Source organism: Haematobia irritans, chromosome 4 (genome assembly GCF_050003625.1).
Source record: "Haematobia irritans isolate KBUSLIRL chromosome 4, ASM5000362v1, whole genome shotgun sequence".
NCBI classification, from domain to species: Eukaryota; Metazoa; Arthropoda; class Insecta; order Diptera; family Muscidae; genus Haematobia; species Haematobia irritans.
In genome coordinates this window covers 24,553,352-24,571,249 of record NC_134400.1, presented here as the reverse complement: position 1 = coordinate 24,571,249, position 17,898 = coordinate 24,553,352, and the positions used below count along the sequence as shown (strand labels likewise).

At 31.2% G+C, this 17,898-nt stretch overlaps 2 protein-coding genes across 2 annotated transcripts; one reads left to right on the top strand and one right to left on the bottom strand.

Moving 5' to 3' along the window:
• Positions 1–505: 505 nt before the first annotated feature.
• On the bottom strand, positions 506–3,453 carry Arc1 (Activity-regulated cytoskeleton associated protein 1). Its single transcript, XM_075304911.1, has one exon. The coding sequence runs from the start codon at positions 3,254–3,256 to the stop codon at positions 2,522–2,524; it is 735 nt and encodes a 244-aa protein (XP_075161026.1). The 5' UTR covers positions 3,257–3,453; the 3' UTR covers positions 506–2,521.
• A 5,808-nt stretch (positions 3,454–9,261) lies between these two features.
• Arc2 (Activity-regulated cytoskeleton associated protein 2) lies at positions 9,262–10,129 on the top strand. Its single transcript, XM_075305973.1, has one exon. The coding sequence runs from the start codon at positions 9,424–9,426 to the stop codon at positions 10,021–10,023; it is 600 nt and encodes a 199-aa protein (XP_075162088.1). The 5' UTR covers positions 9,262–9,423; the 3' UTR covers positions 10,024–10,129.
• The last annotated feature ends 7,769 nt before the right edge of the window (positions 10,130–17,898 follow it).

The following is a 17,898-nucleotide window of genomic DNA, read 5'->3' as shown; positions in this document are numbered from 1 at the left end:
CTGAAAAAATTTTTTTCAGTGTGTGTACTGTAATTTTCTGTAACAGGTCGAAAACATATGTTAGCACCTATATTTTCGTTTATTTTCATAATTTTTTATTGTTATAAATAAGTAAATAAATAAATACTTTTCTCTAAGAAGGAGCGGAGAGAAATTTTTTTTCTCGGAGCGGAGCGAAAAAATGGATCGCTCCGAATCCCTGATTTGAGGTATATTTATTGTAACTACCTTCCCCATTTGTCGAAATTTTACTTCTATAGAAAATTTTTAACAAAATTTTATTTCTATAGAAAATTTTTGACAAAATTTTATTTCTATAGAAAATTTTTGACAAAATTTTTGTTTCTATAGAAAACTTTTGACAAAATTGTTGTTTCTATAGAAAATTTTTGACAAAATTTTAATGCAAAAAATATAGTTTTATTTAACAATTTTATTTCTATATGTGAATCATATCTTTTTGTATCATCTACACCCTCCCACAAATAAAATTGAAAGACATAAGTTTTGGTTTTGTTAATAGCATTGCTATTACTTTGATTATTTTTAATTTTTGTTATTTTTTTCTTTCTTTCATAAAAAAACACTTAAAACTAATATTACAGTTGTTCCATAACCAAAGTAGTATATACACTGATAATACAATGCTAATTGTAAAACAAAAAAAAAACAAAAATAGAGTTCTAAAAAAAGAAATTAAAGATAAAAAATTTATTAATTGGTAGGTTAGCAATAGCATAGATTTTTGTAAAATCGATGAAATGATTTGATAGAGACCAAAAACCATATAGGCACCCAATGTTAAACCAAGGATGTGGTTATCATTGGCATTAGATGATTCCATATGATCATCAATCTCCCTGGGCCATAGAAACCTCCAGTTGGCGTATCATTTGCATCAATTGTTGTAAAAACTTCCAAAGCTATAGCTAATTGTTGCCTTTAAAAAAATCTTTAATTTATAAAAAAAATAACTCTGGTTTCAATGAATTGGCAAAGTCATGTATAATAGGAGGTTGTTATTAGTCTAGACGAATTATCCAATTCTTAAAAGGCAGGCGTGCCATTATCGAATTCTTAAAATTTATGCAAGTAAATTTGAAAGAGGTCGCGTTGGCGTGCCTATTGTACGAATGGCGACAGCTTAGCCATCGTTGTACAATGTAATCATAAAATGTTAACTTTTAAAAAAAGTTAGGTTTCAAAAATTCATTTTTTCGCAAATGCGAAAGATTCTTTTTGCCCTTTGAACTATATCGAAAAATGCGATACTGCTTAACATCTCAGAGATTTTAGGTAAACCTTTTAAAATTTGTCCTTCACCATCCCCTGAAACCATGCCGCACCCAAGGGTTTGGAATGGTAACAGCTTCAAGTGAAAGGTCGCCTAGTAAAAGAGAAAACTTCACTTCTCTGCGATGTATATGCCAGAATGTTTTTCAAAATATTTCAAAGTAGCGGGGGGTTTTTTTTGTTATATTCAGGCGAAAAATCCAAAAGATTTGAAGAAAGTGAAATCATAACGCAAAATATAGGCTAGTACAGCAGAATTCCAAAAATACATTTCCTTTTCCCCGAAAAGGAAAAGCAAAGATTTTCTAGATTTCGGAACTAGCATAATTTTCGAAATGAATTCATTTTCCATCAAATCATCATTGTAGATTGCATCCAAATATAACGGGGTGAGTCCTTCAACAAACTTCACAGTTATCAGATATCACAGTCTTTGAATGTTATTTCGTGGTATTCCCTAGCATAGAGTAATTAAGGTGGACAAAGATTAAGAATTTCTTCCCATCTTTGGACCTTAAATACCCCAAAGCCGTGAACACTACAAACAAGAGATTCGAAAACTGATAAATGGCAACTGGAAAGTCTGCAAAAGAACTCGGTTGGGTGGATATAGAAAGATATCCGGCTTATAATAGTTGTAGCTTATTAAGCTGATTGTGTACATGTGTAATCAAATTAGATAAAATCCAATTATGCGATTATTATTGGGGGCCAGGCGTTCATAGCCTGTAAAAGCCGGTTTTTCAGAAAAACTCAGCGTGAAAAGGCGTGGAAAATTAAGCCTTAGAAAACTATGAGGTGAACTCTTGGGGATGATTCAAAAAATCTGCCATAACTCATCCAGTTGTCTAACTATTTCACATCAACCACATATATGAAACATTAAAACATAGAGGATGAGCCATGGCAAACTCTTAAACCATAACCTAAGAGAAACCTATGGGGGCGATTATTTTGTCTATGAATGGGGAAATACCAACAAAAAGTTTATTTTGTTTTTACGTGAGCGTGGTGGAGAAGTTGGCCACTCTACTCTTTGCTTGTACTTTCTCCCAAAATATTTTGTTGATGTCATTACACATCGTAGCCTCTCTCTCACTTTTAGAACTTGAACTGAATGACCACACTAATGTTTATCTAAATTTAGTTCAGGCACTGATGTTAATGTTGGTGTTGGTGACTGCTATGGTGGATGACATCATCTTTTTTTCTTGTATTGGATTGGAGTTTATTCATCGTTATTCGCAGATTTGCGTTTACGACATTCCTCGGATTTGTGACCTCGGAAATTGCAATACGTACAACGTTTAGTACCACGGGCTCCCCGAATAGGTCCGCTTTGTTCAGCCTGGTCTTCCATCATATTATGTTCGATGACACGACCCTTCTCCAACAATTCGCGGAATGTCTTGAAGTCATGGCGAGCAATATGCTTGCGATATTTGATGTTGAGTAGACCATAAATCAAATCAATTTCAGTTTCTTCATCGTGTCTACCGTCAGGCAATTGAGCCAATAGGGCCCTCTTCTGGCATACAAATGTATCGATGGCTGTGCTATCGTCTTGCTTCTTATCGAAAATTTCCATGTAGATTTGATAAGCCGGCTTTGTGGGTGAGAAATGATCACGAATCAAGGCCAGAACATCGTCCCAGGTCTTGGCTTCTTTACGCACTCCCTGCCACCACGTGGAAGCCAATCCATAGAAAAGCAAAGAGATACCCTTCAAGGCATCTTCGTCACTGATACATTCGATCTCTTTGTACGTCACAATGGAGGTGATGAACTCCTCAACGGCTTCATGATCACGTTGGCCACCGAATCGGGAATTGCAATTACTAAAACTGCCCTTCGATTTGGCCACTACGGCTTCCCCTGCTCCAGCATTGAGAGCAGCAGAACTACGTACAGCTTCGATGAGTTGTTGCAATTGTTCGGTAGTCATTTGAACCATTTGAGCCATTTTGTGTTAGTTTTTTTTTTTATTCGTTGTAATGTGTTGGATAACTACGGTGCTGTTGTTGTTAGAGTTGATAACAAAGCCAATTTTGCTTTATCTGGCGAATGTTATTCTTTAAACTTTGTGATTTACCGTTGCCTCCAATTATTGAACATTGGACGTTGTTTGCTGGTCGTTGATAGACTGATTTCTTTAGTCAAGGTTTTCGCCTTTTATACCCGAACCGGCTTTTTTCATGTGCGAGAGCAAAAATGCTGCTATAGCTAGTCAAGTGACTCAATAGTGGCTATATATGTATGTATGAGGGTATATGTGCACCATTACGAATCTCTCTAGTCTCCACATTACTATGGAGAACTATTTCAAAACTTGTGAAATTATTCTCTTCATTACGAAGGGCAATTCATAGAACAGCAAAAACTAAAAAACCACTTAACGATTTGTTTTTGATAACTGCAAAAACAATTTGTTTATTTAAAGAAAACATGCAACCGCCATTTGCCCATGAATGAGTAATTTTCAAATGCAATGCCATTAACTAATAGCAAATTAATGGTAGGTTAGAATATGGACTGGCATATCCTTGTTGAGACAGACATAAAATAAAAAATTTTACCAAAAAATACTCAAATTCTCAAAATTTTACTTTGAACATTTTGTCAAAATTTAATTACAATTGAAAATTTTGACAAAAAAATTTGTTTGCATATTTTTTCTATTTGTCAAAACTTTTTATTTTATTTTCTACTTGTCAAAATTTTATGTCTATAGAAAATTTTGTCAAAATTTTATGTCTATAGAAATTTTTGTCAAAATTTTATGTTTATAGAAAATTTTGTCAAAATGTTATTTCTATATAAACTTTTGGCAAAATTTTATTTCTTTTGGAAGAATTTTTGAAAAATTTTATTTCTATAGAAAAACTTTTGAAAAAATTTTATTTCTATAGAAAATTTTGTCAAAATTTTATTTCTATAGAAACTTTTGGAAAATTTTTATTTCTACAGAAAATATTGTTAAAAATTTATTTCAATAGAAAATTTTTTCAAAATTTTATTTCTATAGAAACTTTTGGCAAAAGTTTATTTCTATAGAAAATTTTTGACAAAATTTTAATTCTATAGAAAATTTTGTCAAAATTTTATGTCTATAGTAAATTTTGTCAAAATTTTATTTCTACAGAAAATATTGTTAAAATTTTATTTCTATAGAAAATTTTGTCGAAATTTCATGTCTATAGTAAATTTTGTCAAAATTTTATTTCTACAGAAAATATTGTTAAAATTTTATTTCAATAGAAAATATTGTTAAAATTTTATTTCAATAGAAAATTTTGTCAAAATGTTATTTCTATAGAAAATTTTGTTAAAATTTTATTTCTATAGAAAATTTTGTCAAAATGTTATTTCTGTATAAACTTTTGGCAAAATTTTATTTCTATAGAAAAATTTTTGAAAAAATTTTATTTCTATAGAAAATTTTGTCAAAATTTTATATCTATAGAAACTTTTGGAAAAATTTTATTTCTACAGAAAATATTGTTAAAATTTTATTTCAATAGAAATTTTTTTCAAAATTTTATTTCTATAGAAAAATTTTTCAAAATTTGATGTCTATAGAAAATTTTGTCAAAATTTTATTTCTATAGAAACTTTTGGCAAAATTTTATTTCTATAGAAAATTTTTGACAAAATTGGAATTCTATAGAAAATTTTGTCAAAATTTTATGTCTATAGTAAATTTTGTCAAAATTTTATTTCTATAGAAACTTTTGGCAAAATTTTATTTCTACAGAAAATATTGTTAAAATTTTATTTCAATAGAAAATATTGTTAAAATTTTATTTCAATAGAAAATTTTGTTGAAATTTTATTTCTATATTTTTTCTATTTGTCAAATTTGTATTAATATAGTAAATATTGTCAAAATTTTATTTCTATATATTATTTCTATTTCTATTCAATATTTTATTTCTATAGAAAATTTTATCAAAATTTTATTTCATATATGTTGTTTTGATCTCAGGTTAAAAATAAAAACCATTGCGTTGACTAAGCTATAAGAGTAGCTTAACCAACAGAGGAAAATAATGTTTCTTTCTATAGAAAATTTTGTCAAATTAATTCTACAGAAGATTTTATCAACATTTTATTTCGATAGAAAATTTTGTCAAAATTCCATTGCTATAGAAAATTTTGTCAAAATTTTATTTCTATAGAAAATTTTGTCAAAATTTCATTGCTATAGAAAATTTTGTCAAAATTTCATTTCTATAGAAAATTTTGTCAAAATTTTATTTGTAAAGAAATTTTTTGACAAAATTTTATTTCTATAGAAAATTTTGTCAAAATTGTATTTCTATAAAAAATTTTGTCAAAATTTTATTTCTATAAAAAATTTTGTCAAAATTTTATTTCTATAGAAACTTTTGGCAAAATTTTATTTCCACAGAAAATATTGTTAAAATTTTGTTTCAATAGAAAATATTGTTAACATTTTATTTCAATAGAAAATTTTGTCAAAATGTTATTTCTATAGAAAATTCTGTTAATATGTTATTTCTATATTTTTTCTATTTGTCAAATTTTTATTAATATAGAAAATATTGTCAAAATTTTATTTCTATAGAAAATGTTGTCAATATTTTATTTCTATAGAAATTTTTATCAAAATTTTATTTCATATTTGTTGTTTTGATCTCAGCTTAAAAACCATTGCGTTGACTAAACTATAAGAGTAGCTTAACCAACAGAGGAAAATAATGTTTCTTTCTATAGAAAATTTTGTCAAATTAATTCTACAGAAGATTTTATCAACATTTTATTTCGATAGAAAATTTTGTCAAAATTTCATTGCTATAGAAAATTTTGTCAAAATTTCATTTCTATAGAAAATTTTGTCAAAATGTCATTGCTATAGAAAATTTTGTCAAAATTTCATTTCTATAGAAAATTTTGTCAAAATTTTATTTCTATAGAAAATGTTGTCAAAATTTTATTTCTATAGAACATTTTGTCAATACTTTATTTGTAAAGAAATTTTTTGACAAAATTTTATTTCTATAGAAAATGTTGTCAAAATTTTATTTCTATAGAAAATTTTGTCAAAATTTTATTTCCATAGAAAGTAGAATTTACTTGTGGAGTTTCGTGGGGAACAAATTTCATGCAATGCAGTTGAAATTTGGCCTTCGTAGTTCCATGCGAAAATTGGTTCATACGCTATAAAATTATTTTAGACTCCTCTATATAAACCGATCAACAACTAAAGTGATATTTAATCTGTCTTGTTTATGTGACATAGACCCCATACACCGTCAAGAAAAAAAATCGCCTCTGTAACATATATTCCCAAACATATTCTGCTTCAAGCATATATATTTTCAGAATTTGTACAAACAAAAAAATGTTTACGATGTGCAAACATGTTATGTTTCACTCTAAACATACCTTTTATCGTTTATGAACTTCATATGCTTGCACTTAAAAATAATGAGCTAAAAATTTGAATTCCAAACATATAATTTTTACACCGAAACATATGAAAAACAGTATTTTTAGTCAGTGTATGGATTAACTTACAATTCAGAATACAATGTTACCACAACTCACAAGTTGTTTCTCTTTTTGATCCGAACAATTTTTTTTGGGTGTATAAAGTTGTTGCTTAGTAAAATAGTGGTGAATCCCTGAAAATATGAAAGATTGGTTATCAGCAATTATTTTATATTGTTGAACTCGACAGAATATCCACATGAATGACATCAGTTCATATTGTGAAATTCAAAAGACTAACATATCTGGAAAATGCGCACATGTTTGGCAAATGCACTTGAAATTAGTTTGATAATTTGTAATATGGGGTGTACCGAAAATTGTTTATAAAGTTGGAATGAACATACATATTTTTTTCAAATATTTAGTGTTTGAAAGAGTTATAAATCGAAATGTTTAGGGTCGATGGGCATTGCTATATTTGATAACGAAAATTCCAGGCATTGTTAGGGATTGTTCACATGGCAGAACTGCGAGCAAATTTCCTTATCATGATATTATTTAACTAAAATTAATCAACTCTTTATTTATTTACAACCAATACAAAATCCATAGTAAATACAAACTTAGTATAAAATCATGTTAACCTAACCTAACCTTCTATAAAAATAATATTTTAACAAAATTTTCTATAGAAATCAAATTTTGACAACATTTTCTATAGAAATAAAATTTTGACAAAATTTTCTATAGAAATCAAATTTTGACAAAATTTTCTATAGAAAAAAATTACGAAATAAAAATAATATTTTAACAAAATTTTCTATAGAAATAAAATTTTGACAAAATTTTCTATAGCAATAAAGTTCTTGAAGCATTTTCTATAGAAATAACATTTTGACAAAATTTTCTATAGAAATAAAATTTTGACAAAATTTTCTATGGAAATAAAATTTTGACAAAATCTTCTATGGAAATAAAATTTTGACAAAATTTTCTATAGAAATAAAATTTTGACAAATTTCCTATAGAAATAAAAATGTTGACAAAATTTTCTATAGAAATAACATTTTGACAAAATTTTCTATAGAAATAAAATTTTGACAAAGTTTTCTATGGAAATAAAATTTTGACAAAATCTTCTATGGAAATAAAATTTTGACAAAATTTTCTATAGAAATAAAATTTTGACAAATTTCCTATAGAAATAAAAATGTTGACAAAATTTTCTATGGTAATAAAATTTTAAGAAAATTTCTATAGAAATAAAATTTTGACAAAATTTTCTATAGAAATAAAATTTGGACAAAATTTTCTATAGAAATAAAATTTGGACAAAATTTTCTATAAAAATAATATTTTAACAAAATTTTCTATAGAAATAAAATTTTGACAAAATTTTCTATAGAAATCAAATTTTGACAACATTTTCTATAGAAATAAAATTTTGACAAAATTTTCTATAGAAATCAAATTTTGACAAAATTTTCTATAGAAAAAAAAAATACGAAATAAAAATAATATTTTAACAAAATTTTCTATAGAAATAAAATTTTGACAAAATTTTCTATAGAAATAAAGTACTTGAAGCATTTTCTATAGAAATAACATTTTGACAAAATTTTCTATAGAAATAAAATTTTGACAAAATTTTCTATGGAAATAAAATTTTGACCAAATCTTCTATGGAAATAACATTTTGACAAAATTTTCTATAGAAATAAAATTTTGACAAATTTCCTATAGAAATAAAAATGTTGACAAAATTTTCTATAGAAATAACATTTTGACAAAATTTTCTATAGAAATAAAATGTTCACAAAGTTTTCTATGGAAATAAAATTTCGACAAAATCTTCTATGGAAATAAAATTTTGACAAAATTTTCTATGGAAATAAAATTTTGACAAAATCTTCTATGGAAATAACATTTTGACAAAATTTTCTATAGAAATAAAATTTTGACAAATTTCCTATAGAAATAAAAATGTTGACAAAATTTTCTATGGTAATAAAATTTTCAGAAAATTGTGTATAGAAATAAAATTTTGAGATAAAGGGACGTGCTCGCCACTAAGTTTGAATTTACAATAATATTTATTAGTAATTCATTTATTTTATTAGAAAATGCAACCAAGGATGAATTTGTTTTTTTCTCCACACAAATTCTCTAAAGACTTCTTCCAGAAAATTCCCTAAGGACTTCTATATATCCGCTATATAGTGTTTCTATGTATAGTGTTCTGTCTTGACACATCACAATCATCATACTACCCTCGTAAGCGAGAAAAAACGCCACCATAGAATCTCTCTATATGTTTTCAAATTTCACTAGTATTTAATTTTCACAAACGCATTATTTCTCTCAGATATTTTTATTCTCCGGCTCTCTCACTCTCTCGCTTAAGTTTATTTGCAATATTTATGCATATCTCTTACTTTTTCGTTCTCTAAGTTATGTGTCATCATCATTCATTTGAATTTCGTATAAGGCAAAGACACATGGGTGGAAGAGTTGTATTTGTTTTGTTGTTTTGGTTGTTGGACAACTCAATTTCACAACGAGAAATCGAAAATTATTTAGAAAAACGCTAGGTTGCCATTTGCCAACTTTTAGTTACTCTACCACAAACATACATCACGGACCTTGTTCTGCGGTCGAAGAGTGCGGAACAAAATGACGGCAACACAAATGAGTGATGAGCAGTTTCGCATTCTAATTGAAACAATACGATCTCTGGCACCAGAACAACGCAATAAAGTTGCTGAAGAAATCAAATCCAAGGGAAGTTTTGCAAATTGTCCAACCCGTTTTTCCGGACAACGAGATCATGATGCAGTCGAAGTTTTTATAGATGCCGTAGAAACCTACAAAGAAGTTGAACAAATTTCCGACAAAGATGCATTGAAGGGATTATCGTTACTATTCAATGGTCTAGCCACTACCTGGTGGAAAGGGGTGAGAAGAGAGGCCAAAACATGGGATGAAGCTTTGGTTCTTCTGCGAGAACATTTCTCACCAACAAAACCGGCATATCAAATATATCTGGAAATATTTGAAACCAAGCAGGGTGACAATGAGCAAATCGATCCCTTCATATGTAATAAACGTGCCTTACTAGCCAAATTGCCCGAGGGAAGGCATGACGAAGAATGTGAATTGGATTTTATTTATGGTCTCTTAAGTTTAAAATATCGTCAACAAATACCTCGTCATGAGATAAAATCTTTTCGAGATTTACTTGAAAAGGGTAGAACAATAGAAAGACATCAGTGATTCATTAGTTAAGTTTTACTAATAAGTGCTTTTTAGTATAATTACTTTGTAGTATTAAAAAAAGAATGAGAAGATTTTTAAAATAAAATTTTAAGAGAAATAAGAATTTGTTAATGTGTTTTCATTGATGTTTTCTAATCTGTATATACCATAGAGAAATAACTACTCTCGTATATATATGTCATGGAGTAAGCAGAGAGAGAGAGAGAGAGAGAGAAAGAGAGAACGAAGGCGAATTACATACAAACAGTGATGCAAATGTTGCTATTTTATAGCTAGATCAAGCTATTTTTGATGTTGAGTTTTTAGAAAATTTGTGAAATTGCTTTTATGTAGAAATATAGTCAGTTTTGATTCCAATTCTGTTATTTTTGCTATATATTAAATATCAATATTTATGGACCGCTATGGACTAATTTTGGCAGAGGGCATAAACTAACTTCACGTACCAACTTTCATAATTTTTATACCCTCCACCATAGGATGGGGGTATATTAACTTTGTCATTCCGTTTGTAACACATCGAAATATTGCTCTAAGACCCCATAAAGTATATATATTCTGGGTCGTGGTGAAATTCTGAGTCGATCTGAGCATGTCCGTCCGTCCGTCCGTCCGTCCGTCTAACTTCCGAACGAAACAAGCTATCGACTTGAAACTTGGCACAAGTAGTTGTTATTGATGTAGGTCGGATGGTATTGCAAATGGGCCATATCGGTCATCTTTTACGTATAGCCCCCATATAAACGTACCCCCAAATTTGGCTTGCGATTGCTCTAAGAGAAGCAAATTTCATCCAATCCGGCTGAAATATGGTACATAGTGTTAGTATATGCAGAAATTGGTCCATTTCGGTCCATATCGGTCCATAATTACATATAGCCCCCATATAAGCCGATCCCCAGACTTGACTTCCGAAGCCTCTTAGAGGAGCAAAATTCATCTGATCCGGTTGAAATTTGGTACGTGGTGTTAGTATATGGTCTCTAACAACCATGCAAGAATTGGTTCATATCGGTCCATAATTATATATAGCCCCCATAAAAACCGATCCCCAGATTTGACCTCCGGAGCCTCATGGATGAGCAAAATTCACCCGATCCGGTTGAAATTTGGTACGTGGTGTTAGCATATGGTCTCTAATAACCATGCCAAAATTGGTCCATATCGGTCCATAATTATATGTAGCCCCCATTTAAACCGATCCCCAGATTTGACCTCCGGAGCTCTTGGCGGAGCAAAATTCATCCGATCCGGTTGAAATTTGGTACGTGGTGAAATTTAGTACATTGCGCTAGTATATGGTCGCTAACAACCATGCCAAAATTGGTCCATATCGGTCTATAGTTATATATAGCCGGTCTATAGTTATATATGAAGCTAAGTTCTCTATAGCAAGGGAGATCTGTAGAGCATTGGTGGAGTCAATACCAAGAAGATGTAAAGCAGTTTTAAAGTCCTTTAAGGTGTTAATAATTTTAGTTATTTTTAGGAAATTACATTTTTTATTACACATGACTCTAATTTTTGTTCACCCGAATTTTAAGGACTTTGAAAATTTTGTTTTGTTGTTGTTTTCTTTTTTATGTAGTGAGTAGCCACCAATAAAATGTTTTGTTCATATAACAGGTTGGCTGATAAGTCCCCGGTCTGACACATAGATGGCGTCGCTAGTATTAAATGCATATTATTTTTATATAGTACCAACCTTCAAATGATTCGTGTCAAAATTTGACGTCTGTAAGTCAATTTGTTTGTGAGATAGAGCGTCTTTTGTGAAGCAACTTTTGTTATTGTAAAAAAAAATGGAAAAAAGGAATTTCGTGTTTTGATAAAATACTGTTTTCTAAAGGGAAAAAATACCGTGGAAGCAAAAACTTGGCTTGATAATGAGTTTCCGAACACTGCCCCAGGGAAATCAACAATAATTGATTGGTATGCAAAATTCAAGCGTGGTGAAATGAGCACGGAGGACGGTGAACGCAGTGAACGCCCGAAAGGGGTGGTTACCGACGAAAACATCAAAAAAATCCACAAAATTATTTTGAATGACCGTAAAATGTAGTCGATCGAGATAGCAGAAGCCTTAAAGATATCAAAGGAACGTGTTGGTCATATTTATCAATATTTGGATATGCGGAAGCTCTGTGCAAAATGGGTGCCGTTGTTGACCAAAAACAACAACGTGTTGATGATTCTAAGCGGTGTTTGCAGCTGTTAACTCGTAATATACCCGAGTTTTTCCGTCGATATGTACAATGGATGAAACATGGCTCCATCACTACATTCCTGAGTCCAATCGACAGTCGGCTGAGTGGACAGCGACCGGTGAACTGTCTCCGAAGCGTGGAAAGACTCAAAAGACCGCTGGCAAAGTAATGACCTCTGTTTTTTGGGATGCGCATGGAATAATTTTTATCGATTATCTTGAGAAGGGAAAAACCATCAACAGTGACTATTATATGGCGTTATTGGAGCGTTTGAAGGTCGAAATCGCGGCAAAACGGCCCCATATGAAGAAGAAACAAGTATATACGACCGTAAGTTCGGCCAGGCCGAATCTTATGTACCCTCCACCATGGATTGCGTAGAAACTTCTACGAAAGACTGTCATCCACAGACTTCAACTCACTCGGATGAAATTTGCTCCTCCAAGAGGCTCCAAAACCAAATCTCGGGATCGGTTTATATGGGGGCTATAAATGAATATGGACTGATTTGGACCACTTTTGGCATGGTTGTTAAATATCATATACTACCACCACGTACCAAATTTCAACCAGATCGGATAAATTTTGCTTCTCCAAAAGGCACCGGGGGTCAAATCTGGCGATCGGTTTATATGGGAGCTATATATAATTATGGTCTGATAGGAACCAATTCCTGCATGATTGTTGGATACCATATACTAACATCACGTACCAAATTTCAACCGAATGGGAAGAATTTTGCTCTTCCAAGGTGCTCCGGAGGTCAAATCTGGGGATCGGTTTATATGGGGCCTATATATAATTATGGACCGATATCGACCAATTTTTGCATGGGTGTTTGAGGCCATATATTAACATCACGTACCAAATTTCAACTGAATCAGATGAATTTTGGTCTTCCAAGAGGCTCCGGAGGTCAAATCTGGTGATCATTTTATATGGGGGCTATATATAATTATGGACCGATATGAACCAATTTTTGCATGGTCATTGGAGACCATATGCTGACACCATGTACCAACTTTCAGCCGGATCGGATGAAATTTGCTTCTCTTAGAGGCTCCGCAAGCCAAATCGGGGGATCGGTTTATATGGGGGCTATATATAATTATGGACCGATGTGAACCAATTTTTGCATGGTTGTTAGAGACCATATGTTGACACCATGTACAAAATTTCACCCGGATCGGATGAAATTTGTTTCTCTTAGAGGCTCTGCAAACCAAATCAGGGAATCGGTTTATATGGGGGCTATATATAATTATGGACCGATGTGGACCAATTTTTGCATGGTTGTTAGAGACCATATACTAACACCATGTACTAAATTTCAGCCGGATCGGATGAAATTTGCTTCTCTTAGAGGCTCTGCAAGCCAAATCGGGGGATCGGTTTATATGGGGGCTATATATATGATTATGGACCGATGTGAACCAATTTTTGCATGGTTGTTAGAGACCATATACTTACACCATGTACCAAATTTCAGCCGGATCGGATGAAATTTGCTTCTCTTAGAAGCCTCGCAAGCCAAATTTGGGGGTCCGTTTATATGGGGGCTATACGTAAAAGTGGACCGATATGGCCCAATTGCAATACCATCCGACCTACATCAATAACAACTACTTGTGCCAAGTTTCAAGTCGATAACTTGTTTCGTTCGGAAGTTTGCGTGATTTCAACAGACGGACATGCTCAGATCGACTCAGAATTTCACCACGACCCAGAATATATATACTTTATGGGGTCTTAGATCAATATTTCGATGTGTTACAAACGGAATGACAAAGTTAATATACCCCCCATCCTATGGTGGAGGGTATAAAAAAGTGTTGTTCCACCAAGACAACGCACCGTGCCACAAGTCATTGAGAACGATGGCAAAAGTTCATGAATTGGGCTTCGAATTGCTTCACCACCCACCGTATTCTCCAGATCTGGCTCCAAGCGACTTTTTTCTTGTTCTCAGACCTCAAAAGGATGCTCGCAGGGAAAAAATTGTCTGCAATGAAGAGGTGATCGCCGAAACTGAGGCCTATTTTGAGGCAAAACCGAAGGAGTACAACCAAAAGGGTATCAAAAAATTGGAAGGTCGTTATAATCGGTGTATCGCTCCTGAAGGGAACTATGTTGAATAATAAAAACGAATTTTGACAAAAAAATGTGTTTTTCTTTGTTATCAGCCAACCTGTTATTTTTTGTTCACCCGAATTTTAAGGACTTTGAAATGTTTGTTTTGTTTTTTTTTATGTAGTGAGTAGCAATCAATAAAATGTTTTGTTCATATAAGTTGAATAGAAATGCTTAAAGCAAAATAAAAATAAAAATTCAAGTATTTGAAATAAAACAAAAAAAAAACATTTATTCATTTTATTTTGAATAGAGGCCCTATTTTTTTGTCCATAACTGTATAATCAAGGACCGATATGGACCAATTTTTTCATGGTTGTTAGAGGGCATATAAAAACACGTACCAAATTTCAACCGGATCGGATGATAATTGCTCATCCAAGAAGCTCCGGAGGTCAAATTTGCGTATCGGTTTAAATGGGGGATATACACTGAATAAAAGTCCGTAGGTTAAATGAACCCTAATTTTAACTGATGTTATTTTTATTGCAAAAAAATTATTTGCTTGTAGTTAAATTTTATTATCTTTTACGAAATTTTTCACAGCCCAATGAAATTTTCCTTTTTTAAGTATGTACCAAATATTTTATGAACTAAGCATGAGTATAAAGTTCAATGACCGTACAGGTAAGTTCAATATGAACTAAAGTAGAAGAGAATTTTCGTACAATTCCCAAAAACAGTAAGATTGAACAACTGTATGGTTAAAATGGTCATGATTTGGAGTCAATGATTTTTTTTAATTCTAGTTTATTTTTTCTTCTATGAGAGGGTGTAATTTCCTGAATTGCATTTTATGAATTTTTCGGAGTTTTCTTTTTTTTTGAAAACTTATCTATAACACTTAAAAAATCTTCCTTTACATCATCCTGCCATGCGTAATAATTGGGACTACCCAATGGTATCCAACTTTAATAAAATTTTTGCTAGGTTTACCGGAACAATACTAATGTACTTTTTTGTAGTGTTTACATGAATGAGTCATACGGTTATTTATACATTAATTTTTATTATATATTTACATGCAAAGGAATTATAACTTTGTGATGTAAATCCGCAAAGGAATTATAACTTTGTGATGTAAATATTTACACAAAAGCTCAGACAAACACCACTAAAAATTCCAGTTGTGTTGAAAACAGGGATGGAACATTCAGTGCTATCCCTTTCCGACCGTGTACGCACAATTGTGCGGGTAAGTTTAAGTCTCTATAATTTCTTTAATATATGACGTACTGCGATAAGAGCGGCAAAAAAATAATGGTGTATGCTCTCTCTTTGTCTAAGAATGTGAAGAACCGTTATAAATATTTGCTTTTCATATTAATTTTGTAGTTTCAGCAGTGTACTTTGCGCATTTGTAAAAATGAGTGGAAGATGTAAGTTTGCAAATATATTAAAATTATTTAAATTGTGGAATATTTCATCAAACAAGTGTTTTCAATAAGAAAACATTTTAAATATTATATGCAAACAGTAACTTCGTGATTATTTTGTGTTTTTTTGATATTTTTACGTCCGGACTTTTACCGGAATTTACCGGACTGCAACAATTGTACGTATCCTGAAAAAAAGGATACAGGATCAAACTGAACAAACTTAATAATTTAAAATGTTCTATGTACACATAAATAACAGAATTGAAAAATTTAGGAAAATCTATCACGTGGATCGGCTATAGGTCGGAAAGGGCTATAGTACTTTCGTTACTAATTTTTCACCCTGTTTAGAACCGCCGTACCCCCGCGAATGATATAATATCTTTTGTGTAGACATTTTTGAGCCGATATCAGATTTATGGTACAAAAGTTTTGACAAAATATTTTAATATTTTTGAGAAAGTCTTTAACAAACTTATTTGCTAATAGTCTTTTACAAATTTTATCGGCAAGCAAATCTTGATTTTGTAAACGCCATTGTCAAGAACCCGATATTCTTGAATTTGAAGAATGTTGTAGTAGAAACAAGTATATATGGCCGTAAGTTCGGCCAGGCCGAATCTTATGTACCCTCCACCATGGATTGCGTAGAAATATAATATATACGTGGTATATATTATTTATATATTATATATATATATATATATATATATATATATATATATATATATATATATATATATATATATATATATATATATATATATATATATATATATATATATATATATATATATATATATATATATATATATATATATATATATATATATATATATATATATATATATATTTTTTTTTTTTTTTTTTAAATTATTTGTAGACTTACCTACACATACCTTTTTTGTCTAATATATACCACGTATATATTACATTTCTACGCAATCCATGGCACACTTAGACTATTCAGTCCATTGTGATACCACCAATGTGGTATCACAATGGACTGAATAGTCTAAGTGTGCCTGATACATCGGGCTGCCACCTAACCTTACCTTACCTTATGGTGGAGGGTCTTAGAATTAAATTCTGAGTCGATTTAGCGATGTCCGTTTGTCTGTCTGTCTGTCTGTCCGTCTGTCTGTTGATGTATTTTTGTGTGCAAAGTACAGCTCACAGTTTTAGTCCGATTGTCCTAAAATTTGGTATAGGGTCCTGTTTCGGCTCAAAGACGATCCCTATTGATTTTGGAAAAAATCGGTTCAGATTTAGATATAGCTGCCATATATATTTTTCACCGATCTGGTCATAATTGGCGTGTATATCAACCGATCTTCCTCAAATTCCGTACATCCGAATTTTTTATGAGTCTCGAAAAACTTGCAAAATATCAGCCAAATCGGTTCAGATTTAGATATAGCTCCCATATATAGCTTTCGCCCGATTTACACTCATTTCCCCACAGAGGCCAATTTTTTGCTCCGATTTAGTTGAAATTTTGCACAGGCAGTAGAATTAGCATTGTAGCTATGCGTGTCAAATTAAATAGCTTTCGCCCGATTTACACTCATATGACCACAGAGGCCAATTTTTAACTCCGATTTAGTCGAAATTTTGCACAGGGAGTAGAATTAGCATTGTAGCTATATGTGCCAAATTTGGTTGAAATCGGTTCAGATTTAGATATAGCTCCCATATATAGCTTTCGCCCGATTTACACTCATATGACCACAGAGGCCAATTTTTAACTCCGATTTAGTTGAAATTTTGCACAGGGAGTAGAATTAGCATTGTAGCTATACGTGCTAAATTTGGTTGAATTGGGTTCAGATTTAGATATAGCTCCCATATATAGCTTTCGCCCGATTTACACTCAAATGACCACAGTGGCCAATTTTTTGCTCCGATTTAGTTGAAATTTTGCACAGGGAGTAGAATTAGCATTGTAGCTATGCGTGCCAAATTTGGTTGAAATCCGTTTAGATTTAGATATAGCTCCCATATATAGTTTTCGCCCGATTTACACTCATATGACCACAGAGGCCAATTTTTTGCTACGATTTAATTGAAATTTTGCACAGGGAGTAGAATTAGCATTGTAGCTATGCGTGCCAAATTTGGTTGAAATCGGTTCAAATTTAGATATATCTCCCATA

Bases quoted from the DNA above. Each gene is read 5' to 3' on its own strand.
- Arc1 (XM_075304911.1), bottom strand. From the start codon at position 3,256: ATGGCTCAAATGGTTCAAATGACTACCGAACAATTGCAACAACTCATC.
- Arc2 (XM_075305973.1), top strand. From the start codon at position 9,424: ATGACGGCAACACAAATGAGTGATGAGCAGTTTCGCATTCTAATTGAA.